Source organism: Hibiscus syriacus, unplaced genomic scaffold, assembly GCF_006381635.1.
Source record: "Hibiscus syriacus cultivar Baekdansim isolate YM2019G1 unplaced genomic scaffold, ASM638163v2 tig00111398_pilon, whole genome shotgun sequence".
Taxonomy (NCBI): domain Eukaryota; kingdom Viridiplantae; phylum Streptophyta; class Magnoliopsida; order Malvales; family Malvaceae; genus Hibiscus; species Hibiscus syriacus.
This window is the reverse complement of record NW_024063081.1, coordinates 2,272,434-2,290,865: the sequence shown is the minus strand read 5'-3', so window position 1 is coordinate 2,290,865 and position 18,432 is coordinate 2,272,434. Positions and strand designations below refer to the sequence as shown.

General features: G+C 30.6%; 3 protein-coding genes across 3 annotated transcripts; 2 read left to right on the top strand and 1 right to left on the bottom strand.

The window, feature by feature from the left end:
• The first annotated feature begins 3,651 nt into the window (after positions 1-3,651).
• Positions 3,652-4,343, top strand: LOC120161126 (VQ motif-containing protein 22-like). Its single transcript, XM_039171394.1, has one exon. It carries the CDS (start codon positions 3,652-3,654, stop codon positions 4,294-4,296), a length of 645 nt encoding a protein of 214 aa, XP_039027325.1. The 3' UTR covers positions 4,297-4,343.
• A 9,074-nt stretch (positions 4,344-13,417) lies between these two features.
• Positions 13,418-13,855, bottom strand: LOC120161125 (23.6 kDa heat shock protein, mitochondrial-like; the record flags this gene model as incomplete). The annotated part of the gene is made up of 1 exon (XM_039171393.1): positions 13,418-13,855. A coding segment is annotated over one exon (438 nt), but the record flags the coding sequence as incomplete, so codon positions are not given.
• A 954-nt stretch (positions 13,856-14,809) lies between these two features.
• LOC120161184 (zinc transporter 5-like) lies at positions 14,810-16,239 on the top strand. The gene is made up of 3 exons (XM_039171448.1): positions 14,810-15,448; positions 15,527-15,676; positions 15,763-16,239. The coding sequence occupies exons 1-3, from the start codon at positions 14,864-14,866 to the stop codon at positions 16,066-16,068; spliced, it is 1,041 nt and encodes a 346-aa protein (XP_039027379.1). The 5' UTR covers positions 14,810-14,863; the 3' UTR covers positions 16,069-16,239.
• Positions 16,240-18,432: the final 2,193 nt, after the last annotated feature.

Genomic DNA, 18,432 nt, shown 5'->3' with positions numbered 1-18,432 from the left:
TTACCTATAAACTTTTACCTCACTGTTGTTTTTATCACTAAATTTTAAAAACATTTGATTTTTGAATTACTCTTAATCACTCTGACATTAAGTCACAAGTGGTATAATGCATTAACAATTTACACCAAAACAACATTATTTTAGATCTTTATAAAAAAAAAAATCTTTTTTTTTTCTTTCCTGCCCTTATTTTCTTCTGTATTATTTCTTTTTCTCTCCTTTTCCTTAAATCAAACTATATTTCAGTCATCGTTTATCGTTATGTTCTTCACCGTTCTAACCACTATCGACTATCATTATTGATGATTGATGAGTCCTGATATTAGTATATTAACCTCATTTTATTTTCTTAATCACGAATTCGTTATTTGTTTAATAGAAAACACCTCAAAATCCACAAATATATATTTAGATTATGTTTCGTGTTCTTCAATTAATGTCGCTTGTTGTTGGGTGGAGTTTGATCGGAGATATGGTCATTGAAGACCCTTCAAAACTGAATATGATCATTTTTCGCGTTTGAAATTTTTAAAATGACATATTAATTTTCTTGACTAATTGTATCTTTTTCTTCATAACAATATTTGATGGGACAATGGATGTAATGAAAATAATTAACTGATTTTAGTGATCACTATATTTTCAATTATAAATGAATATTTTTTGTTACACCAATTAGGGTTGTAAATTAGACGAGATAGATCGCAAGCTACTTGAGATCGACTCAGTCAAAGCTCGATCAACACTCGAATCGAATGAACTCAACTCGAATTCTTAACGAACTAAAACGAACTACTTAATACTCGACTCGAAAAATTTACGAGCTACTCGAAAAAATGTTATATTATAATTTTAGTTTTTTTTAAAAATTACATTATTAAAAATATATTAAAAATACATTATTGATAATTATAAATTTTTAAAAATATATTTTTAAATGTAATATAAGATTTTTGTAGGTTCAAATTCGAGTTTAAGTTCAATCTTGAATTGAGTTCGAGCTTGAATCGAGCTCAAAATCGAGCTCGAGTCTCGAGCTTCAACCGAGCTCCTAATTTTTTTTTAGTTCGAGCCTTTTCGAGTTCGAGTTGAGTTTCAATATTATATTTCGAGTTCGAGCTGAACTTGATAATCTTTAGCTCGCGAGTTTTCGAGTCGAGTCAAGCCTAATTTTAAACTTTTCGAGTTCGAGCTCAGCAATACTCGAGCTCGACTCAGCTCAGCAATACTCGAGCTCGACTCAGTTTGTTTACAGCCCTAACACCAACCTGTCTTCTTTTAACAACATTCAATTCAAATACATGAATATTATTTGGTGTCTGTATGAATCAAATTTTAATAAAATAAGGCATATCATCATATTGGTACAAAGACAATGGTGAAGTAATGGAAAAAAATCAACCTTCAAAATTGAGTGATCAATTTAAAAATATTTAAAGTTTAATGACCGAAATAAGAGTGAAATAAAAATTAAATGATAAAATTTATTATTTACTCATTATATATATATATATATATATATATATATATATAGAGAGAGAGAGAGAGAGAGAGAGAGAGTTGTACTACTCTATTAGCTTATATCTTGTTAATGCATGCTCCTCAATTTGTTATAAATATTTTGTAGTGATCGTGTGAATATTAATATTCCATTATTTCATCCTTCTTTTTAGAGATACCCAATTTATTTAAAATAACAACCTATAAATGTATAAGTTTAATGATAATATTTCAAGATAATTGTATAAAAAATCTTCAAATTATAATTTTATTTTAAACTGGTTTTTAAATTTTAAAATATTTTATATGTGTTTAAATTATAATCATGTTTTAAAATCATTCTTAAACTTTAAATATTATATATTAGTTCTTAAACTATCAATCTTATTTCATTTTGATCATTTTGTTAAAGTGCTGTTAACTTTGCTGATTAAAAGAAATATTTTGTTTTGAAGGTATTGAGAATTAAAGTTTACCTTCTAAAAATTCACGGGACCTTCAAAAATAGATCACATTTTTTAGAAGGTCACGATTCCAATTCATAGAACATTTATAAATAAAAAAATAATTTTTTAAAATGTCAAATGTTTAATTCCTATATTTTCAACAACAACAAAAAAAAACAGTAGAGTTAATGATACTTTAAAATAAGGATAAAAATATAATTGATATAGAATATTTTAAGATTTAAAAATCAATTTAAAATAGGTGTCATAGTTTGAGGATATCATGTGAAATTAACTTCCTTATTTGATATATTATTTATTCTTGGGTAAATTATACAAATGGTACCTTATATTATTAGTCTGATCAATTTTGATCACCAATTTAGAAAAAAAGAATAATTTTGATCCCTTATAGTATAGGTTTGTTCAGATTTAGTCCCTCAAGCGTTAACTTCCATTAACTCCTTAACGGAAGTGTTACGTGTCAATTAAAAAAAATCTGTAAGAAAACGTGGACTCAAAGATAGAATGAGGAATCGATATAGTCGACACACCATTTGCCAATATTTTTCTCATCAAAGTAATATATTATCGGTTGTCTACGTTTATCTTAAACGTACAGAGAGATATAGTTGCTATGATAGATTCCAGTATAATTTTTCATCCAAATTTAATGCACAATTAGAAGATAAAGCTAAAAATAAAATGCGATGTCAGATTGATTTTTTTTAACGAAATTATACTTGTTGTGTTACGCAGATAACACAACCCATAAAAGATTTAATAAATTACTCATACTAAATGAATCTAATAGTTTGAAGATGTGAGTGTTGGTTCTTTTAAGAAGTTAAATATCTTTGCCCCACATTCGTATATCCACATTGATTATATAAGATACATAGATGATGTATACCTACTCTCATATATCTTCATCTATTTGATCAATTAACGAAATGTAATAGAATGGAGGTGTCACTAGGTTTATAATGTTATTGGATCCTTCATTGCGTAGAACTCTAAAAGGTCATTCCACATCGAGTAAGATTTACGACAATATATAGATATAAGAAAGCTTTAAATACCATAAACGGTGCAAATATTATAGAAAAACGAGTCACGATATGAAAAACATTTAATTCTATTAGCATCCTTAAATCTCAAACATAAAAATCTTAAACCATATAATTTTAAAACACTAAATCATAAAATCATATTTTTTTCTCTAAAATTTTATGAAAGATTACTTCATAAGATGTATTTCTTTATTTTGTTAATAAAATAATATTATGATGTTGATTGTTTGTACGATAAAAACACGTCCAGTCATTCATATTTTTAAAAGATATGATTGATTGAATATACTTTTACTGTATGTGATATAAAAATGTATCATTTTAAGAATTAATTAGAAACATGTGTTACGGTGAAAAAAAGAATTAACTTTTTTTTTAGTAAAAGAAGCCCACGCAATTCTACCTAACACTTATTATTTTTCCGCCGTGCCCCACTTGGTGTTACTTTCACGTATCCAACGAAAATTAATGGCAACGAGTTTCCGATTATTCTCCTTTTGACCGTCACCAAAGGTACCATAAATACTATAATCTTACGCTCTCTTCTTCCCCTTCACTTCTTTCTCACACATCCAAGAGAAATCACATTTCTTCAGTATTTTTAACTGCCATAATTGTTCTTCTTCTCTCTCATGTCTAGCCCCACTGATGATTGGCTTCACTTTTACCAACAAAATCTTTCGAATCAGGAGCCAATGTTCGGCGACCAGGCCTACGACACCACCGTTGTTACCGCTACGGGCAAACCTAGTGCAGTAGGCTCAGTCCCAGCTTGTTCAAATGGTGGCCATTTGAGTCTTGAAGGCGGCCGCGTTGGGAAACCAGCTCGAAAACGATCAAGGGCTTCAAGGAGAACCCCTACCACTTTGCTCAATACCGACACCACAAATTTCCGAGCTATGGTTCAACAATTCACCGGCTGTCCTAGTTTTGCAGCAGGCTCAGCTCACCCTGGTGGACCAACTTTCGAGTTCGGTTTCGGAGGACGTCAAGTGCATCTTAACTCCGGTTCCCTCACGGTTCCTCCAGTCGGATTCCAGTTGCAATATCAACAACAACATTTAATGCAACATCAGAACCAGGTATACATGTTGAACAGCAATGATAATAATCTTGGGGCAGGGGACCATTTGGTTCAAAGACTTGTGGGTAACCCTAGACCGAACGTGGAGGCTGTGTCCGAAGGCTTTGTTGCAGAGGGTGTTTCCTCGCAGGTTATTTCTTCCAGAACCGGTTCCTCCAATGAGAACAGGACTCACACTTCATTCATGTTTTGAGTCTTCTTTTGGTTTTTGGTCAGACATGTTTTTCAGACTTTGATAGAGAAAGAAAAAATGTTCACGACAAACCTTGACCAATGTAAATATTTTGTTTTTCAAATTGTTAAAGCGATTTTAGTAATAAGATAGATTGGTATTCTCTATAAAAGTTTCGAATTTGAGTATCAATATTTATAAGGTATATTTATTATTGATTAATAAAGATTTTAAACACATATTATCTTTTAATTATTTTTACTATTCAAAAATATTTTATTTTTTGTTATACTTTCTTTTCTTTTATTTTTCAACCTTTTTATGTTATTGGCTCCTACTAGATGGCCTCCAACGTTTGGATTTAAGGTTTATTTTTTATTTTTTAAAAAACTTTTAATAGTAGTTATTAATTAATTAAATAAATGTGGATATTTATAATATTTAAACTTTAAATATTAATGTTTATATTTTTATACAATCAACTTTTATTTTAAAAAGTTAATATCTAATATATTTATAGTATATAATTTTATATATTGTGAATGATTGAAATGATCATATATCATCTTAAAATTTTTAATGTCATCTAATTTTATGATAGTACATATAGTTATATACAATTTGTGCAAGTATTCTCCCTTTTTATTATGAGTTGATTGAATGAATTTATATTATATATCTAGTTTCTGTCAAAAAATCTTATATTAGTGTGAAAATAATAAAAATATTTTTATATAATACTTAAATTATTTATAATTTTAACTTTTTTTGACAAATTATAAATATAATCATAATCCTATCCAGATGGGAGGGGAATATGGAACTCTAGGAGAAGGAGAATAGTGCTCCTAATGAGTCTAGAACCCATGACTTAAAAATATGAGAGAACAAAGATGAGCAGCTTGACCAATGCAACAATATAATGCGAGTAAGGTAGTCAATGAAAATAATCCAAACATATTTTGTTTTAAATTTTGATTTTCAAGTTTGGAGTAGAAACAAAATAGGGGAAAATTAATGTGAATACATTTTATCAAAATTTATCATTAGCCAATTTATTATGTATAAATTATGAATATGATCTATATACTCTAGTTTAATTAATGTTAATCCCATTATATATATATTTAAAAGAAATAATCAAATTGAAAAACATAAATAAATTTTACAATTTATATAGAATATAGAGACTAATAAAATAATGACTTAACAAATTTACAGATACTATTGGATTAATACCAAAATTTCATATTTTAGAAAGTCAGAGGACTAGAGAATATAAATTAAATTTATAACTTAATTAAATAGAAAAAATAGGAATAAAATTTAACTTTATTTCCTTTAAAAAAGGAAAAGTAACTATTTCGGCATATTTATTGATGCAAATAAATAAATGAAGAAAAGAGAGAAAAGGTAGATAAATGAATTCAAAATTTGATAGAAAAATAAGAAAGGACAAATATGAGGGTGAAATGATTTGGGAAGAGGGGCTGAATCTTAGCCGTGCAATGGGACCCAAATAACATTAAGGAAGAAAATAGGAATGACAAAGTCATGTTTAGGCTAGTCTTTGCTATGGTGTTAATGAAAAAGTATTTTTGGTAAGTGATTCAAATTTGATTTAAAAAATTGAATTTGATAGGATAATAATTGGATTATCGATCAAGTTATATTTGAATACTATAAAATTAAATATATTTTAAAAAAATTAGTTAACATATTTGACTCGTTGATTTATAGATTCGGATAAAAATTAAACTTTCTTTTTAAATATTTGAATTCTCCCACTGGGTATATGACTTGTTAATTTTACAAGTCACGGGTCAGGTCATGGGCCAAAATTTCAGGCCCGTCAGATTGACGGGTATTCAGTTCTCTGTTTTTTTTATTTTATATTAATTTTTCATTTCAAATTTTCAAAATATTTCACCATAACATTCTAAATTTCAAATTTCTCAAATTATTTTACCCTAGATTCTAAATTATTTCTTTTAACCTCAAAACATTCTAAATTTAGTTGTATTGCTTTAATTCTATTTTTATTTTTTGAAATCTTAAGTTTTACTTTTGAATTATGTAATTCGAATTTCTAAATTATATGGGTAAATTATGGATTATGCACTTTTAAATTTTATTTTTTATATTTTTTCTATCTGATTTAATATATATATATATATAATTTAAAGAAAAAATAAAATAAATATGAACCGAATACCTATAACCTGAAAATGTAGACTTGAGCTTTACGAGTATTCGACTTACATATATCTAAATGAAATGGGCTAGGATACGGACCGACTTTTTGATATTAAAAAATCTCATATATTTAATATTTCGGATAGCCGAAAATACAAAATCTGATTATCAACACCTTTACATATCACTTGACTCGAATGACTTATAAGCTTAAATGTGTTTTTCATTAATATAGTATTCCCACTTTTACATGCAAATGATAATTAGAGTTGGTAAGCGCTCTCAAGCTCGAATAGTTTGATTTTATCTCAATCTGAGTCTCAGCTTATATTTTCTATATTTGGTCAAGTTTAAAGTCCTAAACAACCTTTCAAAATCCTTAACTTAAAAACCCTAATCACTTTCTTTCGCACAACAATTTATATATATATATATATATATATATTAGCAAGATTAGCCGGGAGCCAAAAAGTCACAAATCAATGCTTCCTTGAAGCTGAATATAAAAATAAGCATTGAATTATACCCCGACAATAATTAAAAAAACCTAAACCACCCAATTCTAAAACCTAAATTGATTACCTAAATTAAAAATAAAAGAATTAAAAAAACGCGTTTTATAAAACACGTATTCCCCTTTTTTTTAACCGATTATATCACGGAAGGGAAAGACATTACATAAAACATATTTTTTTGGAAGGTAGTTTTGATAAGGTGCATCTTTATCCTACGCAGAACAATAAAGTTATTTTTTTTAGAGGGTGATATAAACATAAATAAAATAAAAAATAATATAATTGAATGATAAAATCGAACAATAACTACGTAAAAGTAATTCAAGGTTGAACTTCTCATATATTAATTACCACTAAACCGTTCCAAAGCGCTAACTCTTGTGGGGGAGCATTCAATGGAAAAGATGTGGACAGCGGTTATCGTCCGACGTTTTCATATTATTATTATTTTATTTTATTTTTCTTGGCCAATTTACAAAAGCAACAAGCCCGATTGGGCCACAAAACAACCCAAACCCGGAGCCCAGAATACAAATCCTAACCCAACAACCCATAGCCCAATGCCACTGTTCATGTATGGAGGCTCGAACCCGATAGGGTTTCCTCATTTTCCAGAGACTGATTAGGGTTTTACCCATAGCTCTAGCCGCCATTCATCTCAGCTGCACGATCTGGACCCATCCAATAGTCCAGATCGAGCCTCTGCCGCCGCCTATCTCCACCAATCATCTACCACCATTACTACCATCAACCGAGCCCCCTGCCATGTCAGAAACACAAATCAACACACAAGCAAACATCATTTTTTGTAATAATTTAATATCAGAGAAAATTTGTAAAAACATGCTTATAAAAACCCTAACAAAAAATATAAAAAGGGTTTCCTTATCGGTTTGAAAAAGCAATAAAAAAACAAAAAGAAATTCAAGAGCAATGAAGGTATTTATTTTTGTTCGTTTTTCCAATTTCGAAGTAAAAAAGGGGAAAAACAACCACCTTGCATGTAAGAAAAACAGAGAGAAGAGGGATATATCAAGGAAATATACATGAGGGGGAGTCGAAACGTCCAACCGATTCGTCTTCGCTGCAGCCGGAGTTGAAAAAAAGTGAAGCTTTTTTGGGGTATTTAAGGAGCTTTTAGGCCTAGGTTTTGTGTCTAGGGTTGTAGATCTGAACTTGGGGGACATTTTGGGTAGGTTTCAGAATTCCAATTGGCGGCCGACGAGGGGCCGAATTTTAGAGAGAAGGGAAACTCTCTCTCTAGATTTTTTAAAACAAAGAGAAAATTAAAAAATAAAAAAAAGATAAAATGACATATAGGAAATTTTAGGGGGGAAATTGCACTTAGGTCCCCCTAAGTTATGCTTGTTTTTGCAAAATCGTTCATTTGTAAGGACCAAACCTATTATTTCCCCTTTTCGTGCATGCTTTATATTTTTAGGGTTATTTGTTGTTTAGTCCCCTAGTTTAGCCATGTTTTTGCACGATAGTCACATGTGGGGACTGTTTTTGTAATTTACTCACTTTTATGCATGTTATATAATTTTAGAGTTATTTTCTGTTTAGTCCCTGTATATTTATGTTGTTTTACATTTTGGCCACGTGTAGTGACTATTTAATTTTTTAAATGCTAATGGACTGATTTAGTAATTTTTTTTCTTTTTTTATTCGAATGTATATTTAGGCTAGGAAAAAAGGAGTATTTAGGAAATAGCCCCTGTAGTTTTGCATGTTTGTATTTCGAACCAGAATCTATCTTTTTATTTATTTTAATTTAGCCATGCGATTTTAGTTTATTTTAATTTAGTCCCCATGTTTTATTTATTTTTATTCTTTGTAATTTTAGCACCCAATATTAAGCATGCTCATTTTAGTCACTTATATACTTTATTTTATTTTAATTTTGACATGATGGTTTGATTGTTTATATTTTAGCCCTATTTTTATTTTATTTTTATTTTAGGATATTGCTTGCATGTTAATTCATTTTAGTCCTTAATTAATTTTGCATGATACCCTCATAAGCATCTATTGGCTCGAATCGAAATAAATTGACTAAGGGTAATATTCGTTCATTTTAATATTGTCGTAAAGTGACTGTCTTAACGTATAAGAAAGTTACTTTCTATAATTTTAAAACGAAAGTATATCCCATTTAGTGACACGAATTACATCAAATTCATTTTAAAATTCGGGGATTTGGAAAAAGATCACGTTCTTTTAATTCAATTCATCGAGAAAAGACTGTTAGATTTTAATCTAAGGTCTCGTCTCGAGATATTTAAATAATTGAACATCCTTATTCTCATTAAATATTGGTAAAATAATTAATTAATTATACTTGCTTGATATGCTTTTAATTTGCTTTATTTTTGCATGTGTTCTCCAATGGGTTTTCAAAATAATAACATTCAGATCGATATTGAAAATAGTAATATATTTTCATTTCGGTTGGAGTAATAAATGACTGCTTTAAGGCATGAGAGGTCATTTATTTTCGATTGGAAATAATTCGATATTACTGTTTTCTCTCGAATTAATTAAGATGAAATAGTGATATCTCTTCATTTCGATTGAAGCAATAAATGACTGCTTTAAGGTATGATAGGTCATTTATTCTCAGTTGAAAATCATTAGATATTATCGTTTCCACTCGAATCGATTTTGAATTTTAAGACAGAATAGCGATATCTCTTCATTTCGATTGGAGTGATAAATGATTGTTTTAAGGCATGAGAGGTCATTTATTATCGATTGGAAATAATTAAATATCATTTTTCTCTCTTAAAATTATTTTGGGTGTTGTTATTTTGAATTAATAATGAACTTTAGAATGTAATTTTAATATTTCTTTATTTCGACTGGAGTAAGAATTGATTGATTTAAGGTATGAGAGATCAATTCTTCTCGATATGAAATAATTAAATCTTATCATGTTTCGTCCAAAAATTCAAAGAATATTATTTTTAGGGGATCTTAAATTAAATCAGACTCGAACTCATAAATTTCATCGTAAAGACAACTAATTAATTAATCGACTAGGTACTGATTTAGGGCACTGTGGGGGTGCTAATCCTTCCTCACACGTAACCGACTCCTGAACTCGAATTTTGGTAGCGCATACCGTAAGTTTGTTGTTTTAATTAAAATTGATATTTTATTAAAATGACAAATAATTTTTTGGGATCCCAATCACACCCTAATCAAAGATTTGTAGCAACTCCTCGAACCACATTTTATCGTTAACCGGTCATCAAAAATTATTTCGACACGAGACCCCTTATTTCCCCATTCGGAAAACCGTTTTGACACAAGATAAGGCAAAGGAAAATTCAATGTTAATTCATACAGGGCGGGTTGAATTTGGATTGGAACAAGAAATGAACCAACCTGCAAATTCTGTAATGAAGCTTCTCACACTGTCCATTAAGTCTTCCAATCCCATAAGAGTAGGCAGTATCAAAAAGATTGATGCCATTCTCCACGGCAAGATTGAAAATTTGTTGAAGTTGAGATTTGGTGTTGGTTGTGTCATTTTTTTTCCTGGTCGAAGCATCAAATGTTTCACAACCCTTTACTTTTCTAAGTATTCTTGGGTTTGATTCCAAAGGTTTCTTAGAGTGGTCTTTGATAGTTTGACTTTCATTTCACTAACATCTTGACATTTAAAAAGAAAAAGAAATGTTCAAACTAAACGATCTCGGTGGTAAAAGAATTGTTGTTATTTTTTTAGATTTCAGGTTTGAGCCCTATGAATGTCAGTGGTCTAAGCATTCAATGTCAGATGGTTAAGAGTTATCTTATAAAAAAGAAATAGATAGACAAATGCTAAGTTTTTTATTAGGGTAAACTCCGTAATTAGTCACCCATATATTATTGTGGTTCCGTTTTAATCACCAAGTATTTTTTTTCTTCAAAATCATACCAAACGCTCCATTTTGGTTTCACAAACAAAACTGTTAACGTGATAATTTTTTATTTTTTAATGATGATGTGAAATTATCTTATGGTGATACATTAACATCACATTAATTTGTTTAATGATAAGTGATCAAAATGGAACTAAAACGTAACGTTGAATTTTATTTTAAAAAAATATTGAGTGACCAAAATAAAACCGTGAGAATAAGTGAGTGACTAAATACATTGTTTACCCTTTTTATTAACGGTGTTATCTCAAATCTAAGAGGAATAAACACCCACGAACAATGGTTGCCCTTATGTGATAATTTGTCATCTTCTTCATTTGTTTCCATAATATCTTACTAATTAAGTGATTAGCAATGTAATTATCCTTTTTAAATAAACTACAATTATACAATAATTGCATATTCAAGTATGACTTTAAGAGCACGAACTAAGTTAAGTTACCTTAATGATTAAGGATTTTGTTGTTATATATGTGGGTTCAAATATTGTTATATAAAAACTTGAGCTTTTATTGTTAAAGGATTGAGAAAATATATTATTTTGTATTTACTCTAGATTTATCAACAACAAAAAAATATGATTTTCATAAACTTGTAATAGTTCTAGTAATTAGAAAAAATTGTTGTTCTTTAATAATTTAAGTTTCACAATATAATTTACTATAATTTATATATATGCGTGAGTTTTGATATATATATATATATATTAAAAAAATATGATTATTATATATCAAGTATCGAATCAATAATAATGAAAAGACAATCCTATTATTGACATCTTAGGAAAATATCATGGATGCTATCGTTTGGAAATTTTGACGTTGTCTTTCACCCTTATGTCTCGTCGTGCGAAATGGGAACAAATTTCTCTTTGGACTCTAGCTCTAATATTTTTATATTATTAAATAAATCATAAAATATCTTTTATTTCTTTTTATTTTTTTTAAAAAATGAGATAAACATTGAAACCTTGTGAGATTTATGTAATAATATTATATTTTGACGTAATATTCATACATCTGATTCTTAAAAATTAATTTGAGTTGATAATTTATATTTTTAATAGTGTCGAGATTTTTTTTAAATTAATCACTGATATCTGATTTATTGGCCGACTAATTTAGATCAGGTACTGCAGAGACGAGGGCGACCCTCCTAACCCAGTTTGTTTCATTCACAAACGTCAGGATTCAAACTCTTAACCTTGGTTAAGGGACATAGTGTCTCATTCCACTAGACCAACTGATTATTGATATAATGCCTAGATTTTTAAATACGTGATAATTTTAATGACAATGTCAGTCCTTCCTCATGTAATGTTAGATATTGAAGATAATTTTCAGGACATTTTCACCTTTTCTTCTTATAATTTAAACCAATCTTATCATTCATTTTATGAAATTTTTTTATATATTAAGTACATATTATTAAAATTATTATAATGTAATATTCAAATTAATACATTAACAAAATAGATATAATTATCAATATGATTATATTAGTAACTATAGTATTAATTAATTAAGAAATTATCTAAAATGTTTTTCAATGAAAACAAACTAATATGTGTTATATCATACCATCAATAGACCATTCTTGATAGGTTTAAAGGATCTATCGGAATCATTATTGAAGCATTACACCATTCAACATTCTCTGACGCCTTAATTTCAAAGTAGAGTTATAGCCCTAAGTACTTCTTTATTCAAACAAAATAATATAATTTATTTAATCACCTCCTATGACTAAAATCAAACGTACGATATTGAATTGACATGATAGACTCTAAACCAACCTATTTAAATGTTTTATATATTCTCAATTATCCATCGATCTATTAGTACCATGTGGTGTCAGTATTGGAAAGCTAGATTAAGCTTTAACGTTCAACAAATATTGAATGCTTTTCTTATTAATTCTAGTGATCGTGTATATGATTTTATAATAGCTAACAGAAGCTTTACACAATTCTAGAAGCTCTGTAACTTCCTCAACTGACTGCTAATAATACTAACTGCTCTTAATTAACTCTAGCTATTTAGTTCTAATATTACCTCTACTTTCTCCTCCTCCTTCAACAAGGTAACATACACATCTTAGCCTTGAACAATTGAAAAGATGGACAATTGAATCGAAAGTGCGGATGTTTCCTTCCGTTCACTTGAATAGAAAGTGCCGATACTTCCTTTCGTTCTTCTTGAATCGAAAGTGCGGATGCTTCCTTCCGTTCACTTTGAATCGAAAGTGCTGATGCTTCATTTCGTTCTTCTTATTCACTTTCATTTCTTTCTTCTTCACCCTCTTTTACAAGGTTCTTGACATTTGCCTATTCTAAAAAAAATTTAAAAAAACTTTTGATGTGAATGAACATGCACCAAAAAAAATTCTAAAAAAAAACCTTATTCTATAACAACAATGTGAAACAAGCCAAACACCAGCAACATCATTGAAACATTTGCCTTAGGCGTCTTATGGCCATTGACGTTGAAACGTCTGAGGATTTTAGATTCCCCCCTCGTTAGATTCTTTGGCCTCGCCTTCGATGACCAGAGTGTTCTGTTCCAAGGACACTTTGACATCCTCTTTCCCGAGCCCATGCATGTCAATTCGACGGTTCAAGGCGTCTTCCGTTTCCTTAGCGCTCCAGCTTCGGCGAAGACCTCCTCCCATGCCATGCGATGCAGCCACAAATGGATTCTCCATGAATTGATTCATCATGTTCAGGACTTGGCTCAGGTTCCTCGCTGGGGAGAAAGGATCAAACACATATGAGAAGAAACCATCACTACAGCGAGAAAGTGAGCGTTCGCGGCAACGATCATCACTGAACTCACTCTCGTCATTGTCGCTATCGAACTCACGCATGGCGTTGCTGTTAAAGAGCCTGGAGGTCGGTGAAGCGATGGCCACTGGGCGTACCATGCGCAAGGAGCTAGGGAAGAAAGTTTAGAAGCGTGAAACCAAAATTTCTAGGACTTTGGCGAAAGATATCATGTTGGAAAGCTAGATTAAGCTTTAATGTTCAACAAACATTGAATGCTTTTCTTATTAATTCCAGTGATCGTGTACATGGTTTTATAATAGCTAACAGAAGCTTGGCACAATTCTAGAAGCTCTGTAACTTCCTCAACTGACTGCTAACAACACTAACTGCTCTTAACTAACTCTAGCTATTTAGTTCTAATAGTCAGAGACAAAATATATAGGAAGACTCTTTCTCTCTACCATAGAGTGGAGGAGAACAAAGGAAATTAGGGATCTTTCTTTCTGTTTGCTCTTCCTCCCTGAATAGAGGAAGTTGAATTCGAGTCTTCACTTTGATTACCATTTTTATTTAAGGACTCTTTATCCAAATCAAAACAGATTATTAAACATCATACAGGTGAAAGATCAGTTTGTTTCTTATGTTTTAAAGCATGCGTGGAAAGATCGATGGGAATAAAGTGGCGCATAGATTTAGCTAAGGAAGCATTTACGAGAGGAAAACAGTGTGGACCTAAGAAGAACTTCATTTCATTTTCCAGAGCATGGTAACGAAAGTAACAACTCTGCTTTTGAAAATTCAAAAGATGCTATTTAGGACCAGTTTAAGCTTTGATGTGACATTGTCGAAAACAGAGAGCTAAATCAAATATTAACCCTAAACCCTTTAAATTATTGCAAATAATTTACCAATCCACTGCCCACAGAGTGTTCAATCTTTGTAATCAGTAGCCTAAGTCGTCCTTGTCCTACACGCTAATTTCACACAAAACAACAATCTTTCCTTGACCTTACATGGTCATATTTTCCATGAACAGATAGTTTGCTTGTCTGTTGCCACTTGATTGGTTACTGGAGTTTACAAAAAGGACATTGCAAATTGCAAGTCCCATTTTAACCCATTAACTTTCTCATCAAAATCTTTTAAAAAAAATATGGGATTTTAGTTTTCAGTTCACAGCAGCCATGACCAACTTCAAGCAAGCTCGGCTCTTAGCGTTTCTTTGCTGTTTTTTCATCGTATTTCCTTCCATTGTACGAGGAGATGACAACTGCACGTGCGAAGAAGAAACTGATGAATCCAATAAAAAGTCTTTAGCTCTTAGATACAAGATCATTGCTATAGCTTCAATTCTTGTTGCTGGATCTATTGGCGTTTGCGTTCCCCTTCTTGGGAAAACCATCAATGCTTTACGTCCCGAGAAGAACGTTTTCTTCCTAATCAAAGCATTTGCTGCCGGTGTGATATTGTCTACCGGGTTCATCCATGTTCTTCCCGATGCTACTGAGAAATTGACATGCCATTGCCTCGACGAACGTCCTTGGAGAAAGTTCCCGTTCGCCGGATTAGTGGCGATGACGTTTGCGATCGCTACATTGATCGTCGATGTTTACGCTACTTCTCATTACACCAAGTCTCACCTTAAGAATCAAACACCACAGGTTGATGGTGGTGATGAAGAGAAAACCGAGGAACATGATGATGGAAATTTCGTGCATGTTCATACTCATGTTTCGTCTGAGCTTCTTCGTTATCGAGTAATATCTCAGGTAACACAACTGAAATTCATTCATGATTAATGCAATTTTGATAAACTTTTGATTTTGATAATTTGATTTTTTTTAAAGGTTTTGGAGTTGGGGATAGTGGTGCATTCGGTGATAATAGGAGTATCTTTGGGAGCTTCAAAAAATCCAAATACTATAAAGCCATTGGTGGGTGCACTAAGCTTCCATCAGTTCTTTGAAGGCATGGGACTGGGTGGAAGCATTTCCCAGGTAAATTAACATATATCTTTAATGAGTTCCGTTAGTTCCCATGGTACAAATCTCAGGAATCTTTGTGATTTTGTTGTTTTCGTTAGGCACAATTCAAGCTTGGTGGGGTTGCAATTATGGCACTCTTTTTCTCTCTCACAACCCCATTTGGAATCGCTGTAGGAATAATTATATCGAAAGGGTACAATGACAGCAGCCCCAAGGCTCTTATCGTCGAAGGGGTTTTCAACGCCGCATCGGCGGGGATTTTAATATACACGGCGCTTGTGGATCTGCTCGCAGCTGATTTCATGAACCCTAAGTTGCAAAACAACGCAACACTTCAGGCGGGAGCTACTGTCTCTCTTCTTCTTGGAGCTGCCTTCATGTCTCTCATGGCTGTTTGGGCTTAAAAGCTTGGAGTCATCCAAATCTGTTGCCTTCTTATCATTTCCGAATAATATAACTGTCTTTATATTGTAAATAGCAAATACGATGTCGGGAGATTTACTATAATGTAAGCACCATTGACCATTTGGATCAGCTTAGCACAAATACTTCACCACTTAGTTTTTTCTTAAAACCGGACATGTGCCTGTAGTTAGGGGTGTGCAAACCCGGGTACCTGCAACATCAGGGTAGGTGATTTCTCGACCAGTGTTTCGACCCAAATATTGCGGGTACCCGATTACGGATTTTGCAAGTATTCGGTTTGTTTTTCTTTTTTAAATTATTAATTTAAAAAATATATACACAAATTTAAATGTTCGAAACTTTGAATTACATATTCCAATATCTGAACATAAAATTTAAAAGTTCGAAATACAAAATCTAATAATCCATAATATAAACAATCATATATATATATATATATATATATATATATATATATATATAAACTAACTAGGTACTCGGGTAACCATTACCTGGAAAAACTCAATTTGGTGACCCGGGCCTGACCCGAAAAATGTCGGACCGGGTACCTGACCCGATCAAGTAATTTTTTAAAAAAATTACTCCGTTTTTTAAGTTCGGGTCGACGGGTCAAATCAACCGGGTCTATTTTTTCACACCCCTACATGTAGTTGTCTGCCGGTGTACTTGGATTTGAATTTTTATCTTACAATTTTTATAGGGTAAATTATCTCGTTAGTCAATGAACTTTAGTTTATATAATATTTTCATCACTAAACTTTAAAAACCTTTAATTTTAACACTAATCTTTTGACATTAATTTTTTTTGTCATTGGACTGTTAATTCATTAATAGTAAGATGATGTGGTAGTTTGGTACTAATGTGAAAGCTAAAAAACTTATTCCAACACAACACATTTTCATCAAAATTAGGATTTTCTTCTATTTTTAGCTACCACTAAAAATTGTTATTCTTCGATGTCTTTTATGACCATCCTAGACACACCGACGAACTTGTCTCATTGTTTTCTACCACTTTAACAATTTAATTATATAAGTTAAATTGAAATGTTTGGTATATTTTTACTCAATGTCAAAATGTAGGGTAAAATACGTAAATTATCTGAAAATAAATCATATCTCATATTTTATATTATATTTATCGGAAAAAAATTGTCAATTACTATCTTCCATCTAAATATTCGTCAGATTAACAGAACCAATAAAAAGGTGGAATAATTACTTTTATTGATATTTCTAGGAAGCACAAAATTTTTTTTGTCTGCTTTTCATTGTTATGAATTGATGTTTTCAAGGACAAAAGAGGAGAACCTAAGTTAGAAAAAAATCCTAAATTTTAGTTAGAGGTAGAGATAATTTACTGGATATCGTTTATGAATTTATCTAAAAGATTGAATAATATAAATAATGAATAAAATCTAATTTTATCCAAATCTCTTAATATATTAAATATATGTTAAATATGATCTTAAATTATTTAAACGACATAATTAAATATGATCTTAATAGTATGATATTAAGTTAAATTTAATTATAGATAATTAATAAAATTTTGTTCTTCTTTTTTTTAAAATCTCATATTGAACCCGTATAGAATTTTTTGATTGCATTGTCTTCACTAAAATAAAAATATTTTGAGTTCTTGATATCTGATTGAGGTGTTTCAAGATGCATTGGAAAGACAATTAACGCTCCATCATTTCGTAAGAAGATATATTAACTTAGAAATACCTAAATCTCGTATGAAAATTTATTACAAGTCAAATGATATTTTAGGATTTCAGTTTTACCCTTCCTATACGTGTATCATGTGGTCTCCCCTAAGTTTAATACAGATGAAGGGGATGATTTGAACTTTGAAGGAGCCTCACCAAAACCATAACAGTGTAGGTATTTTTTAATAGTGGGTGACCAAAATGGAACCAAAACGCAATGTTAAGTATGATTTTGAAAAATAATAATAATTAAATACGTAGTTTACCCTACTTTTTATGATAAAAACAAGGGTGAAGTATACCAACAAGAAATGAGTATTTGATTAAACATCCAAAGATACTAAACTTGATAGAAAATTTGCAATTTGTTTATGCAAGACAACAAGAAATAAATATGCTACAATAAATCAAAGACAGAAATCAATGAAAAAAAAAGTCAGTTGAGAAACTTGGAGTCAAATATACAATATTATATTCAGGATATAAACACCTATGTGCTGAAGGGGTGTCCATTTTATGAACAATATAGTTTCTTATGTATGAAATATGACTTAGAGATCGATATTGTTTATTATTTGTTAATGATATGAAGTATGGGGGTGTGGTTTGTACCTTTCTACAAAATCC

Coding starts and splice junctions, on each gene's coding strand:
- LOC120161126 (XM_039171394.1), top strand. CDS start 3,652: ATGTCTAGCCCCACTGATGATTGGCTTCACTTTTACCAACAAAATCTT.
- LOC120161184 (XM_039171448.1), top strand. CDS start 14,864: ATGACCAACTTCAAGCAAGCTCGGCTCTTAGCGTTTCTTTGCTGTTTT. Junction 15,449..15,526: donor GTTATCGAGTAATATCTCAG/GTAACACAACTG, acceptor TTTTTTTTAAAG/GTTTTGGAGTTGGGGATAGT. Junction 15,677..15,762: donor TGGGTGGAAGCATTTCCCAG/GTAAATTAACAT, acceptor TGTTTTCGTTAG/GCACAATTCAAGCTTGGTGG.